The sequence below is a fragment of the Glycine max genome, chromosome 12 (genome assembly GCF_000004515.6).
Source record: "Glycine max cultivar Williams 82 chromosome 12, Glycine_max_v4.0, whole genome shotgun sequence".
Classification (NCBI taxonomy): domain Eukaryota; kingdom Viridiplantae; phylum Streptophyta; class Magnoliopsida; order Fabales; family Fabaceae; genus Glycine; species Glycine max.
The window spans coordinates 2,586,664-2,601,980 of record NC_038248.2 but is presented as its reverse complement, the minus strand read 5'-3'; the positions used below and the strand labels follow the sequence as shown (position 1 = coordinate 2,601,980).

General features: G+C 34.2%; 2 protein-coding genes across 2 annotated transcripts; both read right to left on the bottom strand.

Moving 5' to 3' along the window:
* Nucleotides 1-789: 789 nt before the first annotated feature.
* On the bottom strand, nucleotides 790-1,578 carry LOC100500265 (ARG7 auxin responsive family protein). The gene has a single exon (NM_001248623.3). It carries the CDS (start codon nucleotides 1,494-1,496, stop codon nucleotides 1,179-1,181), a length of 318 nt encoding a protein of 105 aa, NP_001235552.2. The 5' UTR covers nucleotides 1,497-1,578; the 3' UTR covers nucleotides 790-1,178.
* A 5,762-nt stretch (nucleotides 1,579-7,340) lies between these two features.
* On the bottom strand, nucleotides 7,341-10,554 carry LOC100790602 (transcription initiation factor TFIID subunit 14b). The gene is made up of 6 exons (XM_003540887.5): nucleotides 10,357-10,554; nucleotides 9,953-10,041; nucleotides 9,621-9,842; nucleotides 8,999-9,186; nucleotides 8,798-8,919; nucleotides 7,341-7,644 (listed from the first exon to the last, which is right to left on the bottom strand). Exons 1-6 carry the CDS (start codon nucleotides 10,468-10,470, stop codon nucleotides 7,558-7,560), a joined length of 822 nt encoding a protein of 273 aa, XP_003540935.1. The 5' UTR covers nucleotides 10,471-10,554; the 3' UTR covers nucleotides 7,341-7,557.
* Nucleotides 10,555-15,317: the final 4,763 nt, after the last annotated feature.

Below are 15,317 nucleotides of genomic sequence, written 5' to 3'. Positions count from 1 at the left end.
CACAAAACCATGAGAAAAATTGACATCATCATTTTGCTTCTTGTACGACCATGTATATCTATTCCTGGTAAAATGATGGGTGAATGCTCTATTTGATACTTTAAAGAGAAAGAGATAAAAAAGTGAAAAATAAAAATATAATAGATTATATTAAAAATATGATGAATATAAATAAATTATTTATAATAAATAATGAATTTTAGAAAATATAGTGAGATAAAGAAGAGAAATTAAAAAAAATGAATATTAATCAAATATTTATAATAAATAAGTGTCCATATATAATACAATTACTATACCTAATACTAGGGAATCTTACAAAGTGATCGAGGGCATTTTTCCATTTTTCTAGTTGGGATAATTGAAAATTTAAGCCCAGCCGTTCCGAGATAATCCGTACAACATAGGTACTGGCTCATTATCTTTATCACTTTTATGAAAAACCTAATTTCTTAAGAATTTATGAGTCCAATACTTTAACTTTAATGACTGTAATAACAATTGTTATTATTTTTTTTCTTCTTTTTTCTTTTCTTGTAATCCTTCACCACGACTTGATCTTCCCTTTGATTAATTCAATTTTAATTAAATGGACTAGTTTAAGCGAATAAAGTTCTTCTAACATTATTTTTTCTTAAAAAATTCAAATTTCAAAGAAATAAAATAAACATGATTTACAAATAATGTACGTTACTGAAAATTTGCTCTATCCACGGCAAATAATTTTCAGCCAGGAATGGAGTAAGAGAGGGTATAGGAGGCAGGGTGCGATAATGGATGTATAGAGCATTAGAACATAAATGAACATGCTTTCATTGACATAGAACTTCTCTCACAGGGTATATATTATTTAGAAACCTCTGCGAGGAAAACTTGAAACCTTTGTACAATTTTCTACCAATGAAATCTTCATGGAAACAAGGTTAGAGTCACATAATTGACATCATCATGACAGGTTGTTCGAACAAACCCACAAAAAAAGAAAAAAGAATGAGAGATGGATTTTAAAAATAGAGCCAATGAAGAAGAATATTGATGAGAGGAGAAGGCCAATGAAAGTGGCAATGACGAAGGGAGAAAAAAGAAGCAAAAAGTGGTGTGCTTCATCTTGGCCATCCTCTTCAGTCAGAACCATCATATCGAATAGAAATAAACCTCGTACGTCCTTGTAATTTGTTTCATCTTAAGGAGGATGTTAGAGACCTGAAGACAACTTCATCACAAGGAATAGTGAGGCCCATTTCGTGATCGTAACCGAATTCTTCTTCAGCTTGTCGAAGGAGTGATTGGAACTCAGGGTGAGCCAAGAAGGAGATTGGCACAATGTACCTACGTCGGTTTTCGCCAACATAAACAGCAAAGTGTCCCTTTGGGACATCAACTGGGTGCCCATCATCATCGTACCCGTTTTTCTTTCCTAGGCTCGAACACCTCTTTAGGATTTGCTTCAAAACTACTGCGTGTTGGGGAAGTTTGTTTGATTTTCTAATGGCCATTTTTGAGGTTGTGGTGGTTGGTGTGTTAAAGGGTTGAGTTGAGTTGAGACTTGAGAGATGGATTATGAGGAGAGAGTGTGGTGGTGATGAGAATTGAGGAGGGGGTATTTATGGAGAGGGTGGAAAGGGGTGAGGGGTGCTGTGGGGCACAAGGCAAATTAAAGGACAGACCACGGGTGTTTTGGGGTTTGTGTATTTGTGCAAGGACATGGTGGGAGCCAAACCCATTGGCTATACTATTCTATGTTGCTCCTCCTCACGGCAACATGGTCCCAGTTTCACTCTAGTACACCTTCAATTCCCCCCCTACCTATCTGTCTGCTTTCAACCCTTATTAATTCACCCCAACTCATTTTCTTTCTTTCATCATTTCCTTCCAAACTATTAAGACAAATAATTAAGGAATTCAAATAAATTTATTTTATTGAAATGTGTAAAATTATATTATCTATAACTTTTTTTTTATGAATTTTGTAATAAATATTTATTCTATATATTTTAATCCTTAATTAATGTCGGACACTGGTCATTATTATTCTTCCTCTTCCTCCTTCGATCATGCTTTGAGGTCACTCCCTATAAAAACACTTTTTAAAACCCTCCTGTCTTCTTTTCTTTTTTGACTCAATTTTTGGATAACATAGTATATGATGATATGATATTTCAACTTTAATTTTGTTTTAACGACTCTTCTATTCTACGTAGACTTCTTCTTTTCATATAATAATGAATTCCCACATATTTGTAACCCTTTTTTGAATTAACAACAGTTTTTTTCTCTTCTCTCTGTCTAATTGTAAAGTGACAAAAATTAACAATCATTAAAGAGTACTATTACTTTTAAACTGTACGTCACTTTTTAAGATGGAAACAGATAATAATTTTCAATTCCGTAAGGCTACTGAAGATCTGGTTCAAAAAACATGTGGCTTACATAGACTCTCCTGAATTTGGTAAATAAATATGAAACCATTTATTTTGATATGCACATATCCCTCATAAATAAGACTTTTGATTTTATCTTGGTGCTGCTAACACCACTTACAACACAAACTTACGCAACACAATTTTTTATCTTAAGGGTGTAAATTAATGATATGCGACTGTATGAAGAAGTGACTGGAATTTGGAAGAATATTTTTCTATGAAATCCTGCACAATCTAGCTCTATGGAATCATGGGCACAACCTAACCTGGTCCTGGTGATGGTTTGGCCTTTTTGATTGTTCGGCTTGTGATACTGACGAGCAAGTGAGGACTGATAAGTGACTCATGAAACAGAAACCCGTGTGTCTGTTGCAGTGATATTTAAACTTTACAGGTTTTGGCCTCAGTATCATATATTACTCTACCTTCAAGTTCAAGTGAAATAATTTAAATATTTCGAAAAAAAAATAAAAATATAGCCTACACACTCACGTCCTTTTCTCGCCCATTTTCATCGAATTCGCATGACCACCACTGATTAGGTATTTTTGGATAAATAGCTCAATGTAGTATATACCTAATAAATTTTTATCACACCAATGTGAATTTGATCATACAATTTATTTTAACAAACTAAGTTACAAAAAAATCACGTGTGATGATATGTATGAACACTACTACTAATTTACAAATACTCAATCATCATCTATCATTTTTTTTATCTCTCTTTTTTCTATCACATGGAAAACTTGTCATGGCTGCATTTCTCTGTCTTTATCTCCCTGGCTTGTAGACGAACATGGAGTCGTGCAGTCCATGCAACATTTTCCAAAAGTTATATGAATTATATAAGTTTTTTTAATTAAGTTCAATTCCGTAAAAATTCTTTTCAAACATCACAACGCAAAATAGTACGTGCGTCACACTTCAGTATCGTAACTCATGAGTGCCGAACTCTACAAGTTGTCTGCTGATTCAGAATTAGTAAGTACAATAACGTGGATGGATAAGGGAAGAGGAGATTAAAACCCCAAAGACCAAAGAGTTATACAGTGTAATTAATTGAAATAACAGAACTGTCACAGAAAGCTAGTGAAGAAGTATAACACATTCAGTTCAGTTTAAACTAATGAAATTTAGGAGCTTGTATAAATTTTTCTTAGGCTTTTCAGGGAGAGAGAAAAAAATGATGCTCTAGTAAGATGTGTTTTCCTAGAAGATGCTTCATCACCTTCCAATTTCATGCACAAATATTTTATTATAATAGTTAAATATTCGACTGTAACCTATTAATTAATCCCTATCTAGCTATTCTGATTTATTAAAATACTAATTAATTTAGAATAAATCATGCATAACCAGCAAGCTAAGCTGTCTGATGTGAACCTAAAGTTGTCATGCTCAAACAACGTGGTTGGTTGGTTAGTTCTTTTCATAGAAGACATTCGTATTTATTGGTGGAAAAACTATACAGGGATAGGCTCAATGTATAATAACAAAGTAATTGAAAACTCATGAATAGTGAGAATGAAGTCTTTGCCTCTTATACAAGTGGGGAAGAGTCGTAAACTTATTAAGGTTTGGAATCATGATTTGGCATCAATCACAACATTATAGTTCAATGTTCAATCCATTGACAGAGATCTGCTTGTACATTTAGATTCCCATGGACCATGTAACATATGATATATCAGAATTGATGGTTAGGCTTGGCCAAGTACTTGGACACAATGGTAGTGCACCTAGAAATCAGTGTCTCAACAATGCAGGGCTTTCCATGTGGTCCTGCCTAAACCATGACCACTAAATAGTATATATAAGTATAATAAGACATAAATTATATCAATGCGCACCACTATTAATTAGGTTTAACCTGCACCACCTTGCTTCGTTACCTTAGCATGTTTCCTATGCCCACAATAATAAAGTGATCTTATTAATATTCAGTGACTCGTATACGGAGTGTCCGGCATTTTAGTGATCTGTTTTGCACTTTGTGTCCCTCTCAATGCCAAACTCCTTGCTAATTAGTAGGACATATATAACATGGTTTCACAAGCACAAATTCAAGTGCCTAACTCAAAATTGTAAATCAGCCCAGTTTAATTAAATTCTATGGTTAAAATACCCCGCTCAAGTCTATTTTCATATTTTCAACACTCATAAATTAAATTCATGATAAAAGTATAAGCCATACAGTGCTTTTATTTATGTCCTTATGAAATTGGACCATAAGAAGAAAGTGAGGAATTTTATGGATTTGCTATACTGTAGAGAGAATTTTCACAAAGGCTAATCATGACAATAGATGTGATGGAAAAAGTAAGGTGGAGAAAAAAGAGAGGATAAATTGGATGGTTGTGTCGGTTTGTTTGTAAGGATGCTGGTACGTACCATTTGAAATGTACATATATTACAGTGTAAGGTAAGGTGTACATGGGAAACCAGATAAACGGATGTCGCCTTCCTTGGACAGACTCTTTCATGTTCTGTGAATGAGATTAATTGGAGAAAGAGATGGAATTAAAATTAAGGGGAGAGAGAGAGAGAGAGTTGAAATTAAGGCCCACCATTTTCACCAAAATGCGGTGCTCTGAGGAGAAAATCAAAGAAGGGGATGTTCTTTTAAGTTGATGGGGACTTAACCTTTACTTTGGCACATGAAGGCCATGTTACTCTTGCCCCCAAAATCCACTTGCTAAGGCCCTGCGAGATCATTCCAACCACTTGAAAGCGCCCATCTTTACTCACTCGCCTAATTTAACCTCAAATTTTTAACCTTCCAATGGAACCAGCGTCATAACTCACTAGCCACAACACACCACCTTTATTTGTTTCTTTTAGAATCACAACAACGTACTCTTAGTGTTCTACAAAAGTGTAAATTCTTCTTGAGTTGCCTTCGAAATTTGAATGCATCATCTAAGTGTGTCTTTGTTTTTCTGTTGAAAAGGGTTCAAAGGTATGTTCAAGTTGTCACTTCTCACAAAACGATGCATTGAAATGCATGTCAACAGATTTTGAATGATAAAACAAACACATCCTAAGAATTCATGTATAACAATATGATGATTTATTATTGTTTTTATAATTTTTAGAGTATCATTATTTTTTTTTGCCTGGTTATCTTTTCCAAAGATTTGAAGACACTTAAAAAGATAAAATGTTCTTTCTTAACTACATTTGTTCTATACACGAGTTAAATTGAACTATTAATCACTTGTTTAAGGAATATGAACTTATCACTACTCAGCAATCACTTGTTGGTTTTAAGAGGATGATTATACTATGATTTTTATTTTAATAAGAATTTTTTTATAGAAAGAAGATGCTAGTTATATGTCAATTCTATGATAAGACTCTTGTTTGTTCCTACTATTCTAAGAGTCTTATCCTATCCAGTTAACGAAAGCTTCTGTCTAAATTAAGCAGCAAACAATAATTTTCGTTGAGTGCGTTCTTGTTTTAGTTTATAACAAAAAATAATAGATTGTATTGTCCTCAACAGCTGGCACAACAAAAGCAAAAACCTATGTCCATGACCAGGGTAGTGCGAATTGGGACCCAAATGCCAATTTTCCCATAAATTATTATTTTCTACTAACCGATGTACCAAAGGGCCATTCCTTGGCTAACATGTGATGCATTACGTTGTTGTACCAATGTACCTGCTAACTACTTACTTAGTAATTTTTGGTCTGCTCATTGTACCTTCTCAAAAGAACATCAATGTAGGAGCCTCACTTAGAATTACAAAACCCACCAAAATAAAACAGCTGGAAGTTGGATTTTCCCATTAACGGCAAGCCCTAAGGTCAACTCCTACCATATTACCCACCCAAAGTATATGTAATGCCAGCCTTTAAATGGACTGTACCATGCTACTTCAATGCATTACTAATTCAAAAGAGAAAAGTATACTGTTTCTTTTTCCCCTAGAGCTGAAAAGTATGCTGTTTTCATGACGCACATTGCACACTTATTTACCCTCTCAAGTTCTCAACTAATGATTTTATTAACTCTTTAACCTATGTAATTCTGTACACCTTTTGTGCCTTCCAAATGTTAGGGATGATAGCAAGTAGGGTTTGGGTTGGCTATTTTGGAACTTGTTCTCATGTGCATTTTAGAAAATACTTGTACCTAGACTCAAACCCACATGTATCATTTATATATAAAAATATCCACATGTATCATTATTCGTTGAGTACCTAAGTATTCCTACTTGTACCTACTACCTATAATCTAGTTAAAAAAAAAGAACAAACGAAAGGTATTGAGGTGCAAGAAGGCTTCTCACTGTGCAAACATACCAGAGAAGATAATTGTAGGCAATCTTATTCTTACATGTACAAGGAGACCCTTAGAACTTGGGTTTGTGGTGAGTGTCATTCTCCACTTACATATTGTATTTTGATATTATCTTTAACGATGTGGGAGTATAATGACTGATATGTATTTAATGAATCTAGGATAAATTTTAAAATATTGATTTAAGTTTAACTCAACTTTAAAAATTAACTTATATGAGAATTAGTCCCCTTATATATTATATTTTAGTATTATTTTTAACTAATGTGAGATTTCAATTTTTTTTCAGAGACTATTTTTATATTTAAACTAATGACCAACTGATCACCAAGATATTACTTTCACAACTATTGAAAAATAAATTAATAACAAAACCTTGTTAAAAGTACCACTATTAGTTGTAATTGTAAAGTGACTTCTGTTATTCTATTTTTAGCTTATTTAAGTAAGATTTAAGCCAAGCTCACGAATACTAAATATGCTCTTATTTTGACAAAGACTTGTTAAGAAATGCTTAATTAAATTACGTATTTAAACATGTCTTTAATTGCTGTCAACATGATATATCTAAATTTGATAGCTGCATTGAATATATATTATCAGAAATAAAAAGGACAACATCTTTCACTTTTATGATTAAATCATACACATTGGGCCGCTTATTATTGGCAAAAGGTACACTAACATTACAACACCGCAGACAAAAAATGAAATAAGTTACAATACAGCTGAAGAAACAACTAGCTGATTAGAAGCATATAATCAACCCATTCTTCTGCTCTCAGTAATTAGAAAATAAACCTCAAAGATCCTAATTGTACATCTACAGGTCAGAAGAAGATTTAAACTGCTGATGCTGTCCATCTATCAAGCTTATCTGTCGTCTGAGTTTAGCAATATGAGCTTGAACCTAACCCATTGGAAACACAAATTAACTGTCAATTGGAACCCTTACAAGATTGAGATGATAGAACAGTCAAATCCTTCAAGAATAAAACATATTTGCAATTTAGCCAACAAGAAAACAAGATCAACCACACCTCTCTCAGCTACTCCTTGTAATTTACTAGCATAATGGGAATACACAAGTAAACACTAACCCACACAATCAATGGCTCATCAAGGAAATATAAGGAAAAGAACCGTAATACAGACTTTAGCATACTGACAAGGGTCAGTGATTTGGATGAAAATAACTTCATATACTTTAGTCTTGTCAGTTATTTATTATTATTATAACAATTGCATTATGATGTGCATTCTAAATATTCATGCCCCACGTAGAACATGATTAGAACATATAGAACCCACAATATATTGATGATAATGGATGCCTTAATTAAATCCTTTAATGATGAACAAGCAGAAGTGATACAACATGATGGCTACTAAATAAAACTAAAATGATGTTAATCAGCATACACACCATCTTATCTGTTTTTTCTCTCCCCTTCCCATCCCTTTCCACTGGTTCCCCTTTCTTTAGAAGTTGAATTAAATCATTTGCTTACAAACCAGAATCCCTTACATGCATAGAACCCAACAATGTAAATTAAGAAAAATGTCTCTGCATTCTGTCCTAATAATTCAAAGGCATAGTTATTTCAAGTTAAACTAATCAACAAAAAAAGGCCATAAACATCATACAAACACAACTAAACTCCCGAGCATAGAACAGTAGTCTTAGTCCGAGTATATGTACTGAAGTGCAGAAAATTTGAAAAAAAAAAACTCCAAAAATCCTTATACATTTCATTTTTAATAAAACATTAACCCTGCATCAAGATCACAAATCTTGATGGTATTGCCATCACATTTCTCTAAAAAGAAACTATCCAGTGCATCTATAATCTAGATTGCTAGGGTGGTAATTACAAACAGTCAAACAGGTGAGCATGTATGATACATACTTTCTATTTTGTAAAGATGCAAGCATATGCTTGCTGTCATGGCTCATTCAGATTCATTAAATATACCATCAAGGCATCAACAATTAACAATATCTTTGACATCCACAAATATTATATACTTTCAAATATGATAAAAAGTATTGTCATACATACCTGCTGACGAGCTGCTGCAAGCTGTAAGAGCTCATCCGCTTCCGAGAAATTCATGAACCATTGACTTAAGGAATGATCTTTGGTATCACCTTTCCTCCTTTTACTTGCATCCTCAACAGGTACTGCATTTACAAGTTCTTTCAACTCAAGCATGGAAAAAGGAAAGCTGCAGATAACAGGGGTAATTGCTACGTAACATACTGGAAGGAGGCAAGGTGAGTCCAGCAGGTAATCTTGGCAAGTTCACAGCTGGATGATTTTGCACACGAGCTAAAAAAGCCTCAGAAGGATCAGGGAAAACTATCTCATCATAAAACTCCACAACAACAGGCTTCTTTGTGGACATGGAACTGTTTTCATCCTCTGGATACAACTTCAAGTGATGATATCTGTGTATATATTACTCTTCAATAAAATGCAAGATTCAGAAATTGTTTTGACATTCACAAAAAATGGTTTGCAAGCACTTGAGCCATAGATAAATTGCATACTCTTACAAAACTTAGTAGTTAGCAAAATAGACATTATTTGTATAGTCATCCTAGCTTATCATTAATAAAAAAATGAAGCACTCTAATCAAATTGCTGTATCTATCTAACTAAACTTAGCAGGGCATGGAGCTTCACTCCTGGAGTGTTTCAGAAGCACAAGCACGCTGTTGATGATTGAAACACGCTAGAAATTCAGTTGCCATTTTGCCTACCCTAAGTATTTTTGAGCATATTTTGAACCTCTACACTGAATCAAGAAATCAGAGTATCAACAAAAGGCTCAATAACCAGGCAGCCAGCCACTAAATCCAAAGCAGTACCAACAACTCACAAGTTCAAAGGCTTGTCACAAACATCACTGTGGAAATAAAGTGTGATGGAAACTTCAAATTCCCCCCATCCTGACTCTGACAATTCAAAAGGCGGTGACTCCACAACACGTGTGGGATTATTGAAACTAGAATGCAACTGAAAAACAGCATGCTTTATTATCGTCCCAAGATCCTCATTGGTAGCTCCACGAACATATACTGTCCATTTGTGCGACTGATACCTTGCATAACATAAATATGTTCAATTTCTTACTCTCTCTGTTAAAAAAGACACATTTTAGCGACTTCAAGCTAAACGTTAGATCAATTGGTGGCAGTGTAGGATACTTACTCGCTAGCCTTTTTGCCAAGCCAAAATGCTACGTTCCCATATACTATTGGAATGCTTATTTCCACATCTTTGAGTTTCTTACCTAAGTTCTACACAAAACCCAGAAATGGTTATACTTGTACATTCAACACAAAGAACCTACTTTAGTAAAACATATAGAGGAATTTGTTTTCACGTTGTATGACATTCTAAAATCATATTTGAAGTTCTGCAAAGTGACTTTAAGATCCTTGTAGTGCTGGATGAGGGCTCCAAATCAAAGTTTCGAATTTGAATCAATAGCAGAAACAAGCTGCAATCTTTACACAGTCCCAAAAGCTCAGGGTTTGGGGGAAATCGTTATTTTGGCGATTTGGAAAATGGGTTTGCGGGTTTTATCCGAATTTGAATCGAAACAAGGTTACCTTCTTATCGTTGTCTTCGGATTTGCCCATTTTGGTTCGCTGTGATTTGGGGGTAGGACCACTTAAATCAGGCTGATCTTGACCGTGCTTTGTCGAAGATGAGCTGTTGGTCATATCAATCAACGACCTCGTCTCAAAGATAGAAGCTGAATCTGAGCATCAAGTTCTAGGGTTTGTGTGTCTCTATCAAAATTACGCAGCACAGTTCGTGGATTTTACGACGTCGTTTAGAACTGTTTCTGATCCATCATAAACTAGCAAGCCCAACCCAATACCAAAGTGGGCCTATTCAAGAATTGTTGGATATTCGAATGGGCCACCTGAAGCCTGAAAAAAGGCTTGGTGTTCTTTAACTTGTTTTTTAGAATTTGCTATAGGCCTTAATGGGATTTTTTATTGCCCCAACAATTTCTTAAAATTTTAAAATTATCCATCCCTGAAAATTTTTATGGGCAGCATAACATGGGATGTAAAAACTGTGCAGAACGAAATTATGATTTTGTTATGCATTTACATAACAGAATCATGATTTTAGTGTATAATTTTTGCATCCCCTATTATGTGGTGGAATTGCCATTCCCTGGTGCATCTTGATGTAGAGAAAAAATGCACAATGACAAAATTTTCAATAAATCCTTGGTAAATTTTGTTTTCCCCAATAAAGCTGCTCCATATCCCAAAATTAAAAATTGGAAGTCTTTTTTTTTTTAAAAAAAGGGTTTACTATAAAGAAGTGATGCATAGGTTAGTCACTTACAATAATACAATATAATTCCTTCGTCTCTTGTTTTTTACCCCAGTTTTGAATACTCACTACACAAAGCCATGAATGCCTTTTTCTTTGGAGAGATTTCAAGTGTTTGGTTTACAGGGAATAATCTACCCAAACAAGTATACAGTCGAATCTGGATAGGAAAGAATGTTAATTATTAAAGGTGCCTATAAATTTTTTTATTACAGGACACAATTCCTTGATAACTAATGCCAGTAACACGACCTTGTACAATGTGAGTTTGGTAGTAGTAAAATATTTAGCAATAATCTGAGCTTTAACACTTTCTTTTCAATTCCAGTTCTTGGTAGGCAATTAATTCAGTGGTGAAGCAGACTTCAAGTTCATTCATAAATAGCGAAGGAAAGAAGAAGAAAACAACTATAAGCAACGACAAATTTACAATATAAAATAAATAAATTCCAAATTTAGTTTAGTGATGTTCTTTTGTCAAATGCCACATTCAGAAAAAAAGAAAAAAGAAGAGTAAAATGTTACATTCGATATGGTCATATAGTGGATATCCTATCACTGTACTTTTTTTTTTCAGCCCCATGTTGAAAGCAAAAAGCCGAAATTTTTGCCGTTTTTTATTATGTTATTCTAATGTAAGCCAGATATGAGAGAGATTTCAATCAAGACTAGATTGGACCTATCACCTATGAATAATCATACCACTGGTCCTAATTAGAACGCTTTCCACATCAAACAACATTTCCATGATATAGGTTGTTGCTCTCTTACTGCAATGTATGTATAGCAGCCTATGTTGAATTTAGAACAGTTATAAAGTGTATACCAACCATATTTTCATGTGGTCAACCATAACGGACCATTTGGAAAGGTGTGCAAGTCAACAAACAATACAACACACTCATAGAAATGTTAAGAGGATTAATACGTGGAAGTCTCAATTATAATTTTCTTCTGCTACTATGTTTGTCAGATTGCAATAATTAACTGAGCTCAAGAAGGATGTCTATTCCAAGTTTCTTATACCCCACAATTCTTAAAGGATATTTCTATTACTAAAAAAAGCATTTAGAGAATACTGCACTTAGCTGTTGAAAATTTCATAGCCTTATCCATTTTCTTAAAGGTAGACTAGAGATCAGTTTCCTGATCACAATGTTGTACACATGAGATGTCTCAAGCGTGTTTGGAACACAATAAGCAAGCCAGCTATGTAATGCTAACCTTTTGGTGTAGAACTGTACAAATTTCTCTGGTTTCAATTTTCAAGTGGGTACCATCTTGCTAGTTCAATAAAAAGTGTGGGGTATTCGGCCACACATAATTTCTTCGTCTTTGATAAAAGAAATCAAAGACAGTTCCATGTGATCCTTCATGCCCGTGCCACTAGCTAGACCCCATATGTTGAATATCTCTTCATCAATTATTTCTGTACCTAATGGTTTTCCAAGATCATCTCTTAATCTATATATAGAGAGATAGTCATGGCTGCAGTCACAAACAAGTTAAGTCCTTTGCATTTTTGAAACAAAATATTTCTTACACAAGTCCATTCAAAACATTCTCTAGATCTGCAATGGGTTTCCGTTTGCCTAGTCTTCAAAGGTGATGTCCCAAAAAAAAAAGGCTATCTTGCAGTCTATGTGGGAGAAAATGAAAAGAAGCACTTTGTGATTCCTATATCATATTTGAACCAACCTTCAATCCAAGACCTTTTGGATTTGATCATCCAACAGGTGGCCTTACAATCCCTTGCAGAGAAGATGTCTTCCAAGATATAACTTCTTGCTTTCATAGGTCATAGAGAAGAGTGAAATGTAGGTGGTCAATGACCAATTCAATTTTGTAGGAAGACAGTTGAAAATTGTAAATGTTTTATCTTTATTTCTTGTACTTAGAGAATTGGAAAGATATATGAACTCTGACGGAAACTTATAAACATAGATCATTGGCAATCATTTATTTTCTAAAATTTTCCATGACCATTCATTTCAAGTTGTTAGATGGATGCTTGTCAATTTATTTTTGGTAGACTGTAAGTATAATTGCAGGATCATAATTTTATTAGTGCACAAACCTGATTAGTGACTACATCTGGAGTCCAGTGTTGATGATCTGCATGCTTAAAGCTTCCTTCTATGTATTGCTTTTGTTAAAAGCACAGGAATTGAACTTTATTTTTCTTGTTTCCTTTTTCTTTTCTAGACATATATATAGTACGATTCATGATCAAAATCCAACTTTTTGAAACAATAAGTTGGGCAATACTGTTAATAATTTGGGTCATGGTCCATAATGAGAGATTCATAAATCTAATTCCTTTTTAAAATCTTTGTATTGCAAATGTTAACATAGTACCTTTTATTATTTATTTAAATATATCTGGTACCAATGAAACACTAACATGTAATTTATTCATTTTATTGTAGTTGTTCCAATAAAGTCAAGAACGAACAGTTGCATTAATATGACCTTGAACTATTAGCTTGGAGTGTCTTCTTTCTGTAATGTTTGATCAATAAATTTAGGTAAACATGTGGAGTTATATTTGAACAATAATTTGGTTTCTTTAAAATTCGTAAAAGAAGTAAGGCAACCAATGTGCTTCTCTGATATTTTGTCTTTTTAGATAATAACCACTTGTAACCTTACATTATAAATTGTAAATTGCGCAAGTGTGAGAGCATTTCCAAAATATAAGGGAGAAGTTTGATATTGATCAAGTATCAGAAAAGTTGAAGCTTTAAATAGTAAGTCTCGCATCATTAAGAACTTTGTGATATGCCTCATAGATCGACTGGATGTCCCTCCAACCATGGAAGTCCACTATTACTCTAGAATAGTCTCTCGTGGCGAGATGCGTTACAATTGAAGCCTTGAAATTTTTGCGCTAGTTATTCAGGTTTATGTGGTCACTTATCCAACATGTTTAAGGTTTTCACTCCAGACACAAACAAGAACTTTTAGTTACTTCAAAGCTAAACAACAGAGGTATCTGCGAAACCTCCTTCAAATCAAGCAGACCTGTCTACAAAATATCCTCTCAAAATATTTATCTGGTTGAAGTCTCTACTTGTTAAATATCAGAGATCGATGTGATAGTTCTGCTTATTTAGGAAAACAGATCAATCGATAGCCCGGGGAAATGAAGAATGATTTGCAGGGATGATAGCATTGGAAGGTGAACCAAATTAACTTGAGATAATTATTCTGTGATGCTGAAAGCAGGAAGTCAAGAACTGAGTGCGCCAATTTGATAATGAAACTGTTGTATATATTAGAATTCATGAGATTTAGGTTTCAACTTCCAATGGAATTATACAAGAGAAGTAGAGAACCAATTGGAAAATATTTCCTATAAAAGAAAGTGCCTTCTGTACAAATTGCCTCATCTAATCTAATCTACATCTCCATTAGCATGATTGCAACTCATTCAAGCGAGATGTAATGTTTAGGAACACATTCTCCTGACATGGAATTGTGAGACCACCAGTTGGATGATCATATCCAAATTCTTCTTCTGCTTGACTTAATAATTCTTGAAATGAAGGTTGGTTCAAGTATGATACTGGAATCACAAACCGCCTCATCTTATCTCCAACATAGACTGAAAGATAGCCTTTTGGTACTTCAATCCCCTTGGAGGCTGCTAGGGTAGTAGAAAATGAAGCCCGTCTAATGATACCTGCTATGCGGAAACCCATTGTTTTCTATTGCTCCACACAACAAATATATTATACTGATGTCAAAGGACTTGTATAAGAAAGAAATATTTGAATTCTTATACTTTAGGAATGCAATGACCTGTGTTGCTTGAGTACCGAATAAATATTGTATATATAGTTGCCAATGGCCTCTGCAATCCAATACCACAATGAATGATATTTGGTGGGGCTACGATGGAGTCAACTGAAAGATAAGGGATCACATGGTATTGTCTTAGAGATCTCTTTCAAGGATTAGGAATTGGAGTAAATACCCCACCACCTTCTGAGATAATGACCAACAGATTTACAGGTGAAACCTAATGCTTGTTCATTATAACTATTTGAATGATCGACATGCTATAGACATCTCACATGTTGGTTTAGATGATTGACAATGCTATTGATATATATCTACCATCCACCAACTACTCAGAGTGAGAGTAAGCAACCTGTGAACCATGAGCTGTCTCAATTGGAATTGGAGGTAAGGAGAGGATCCATACAGAACA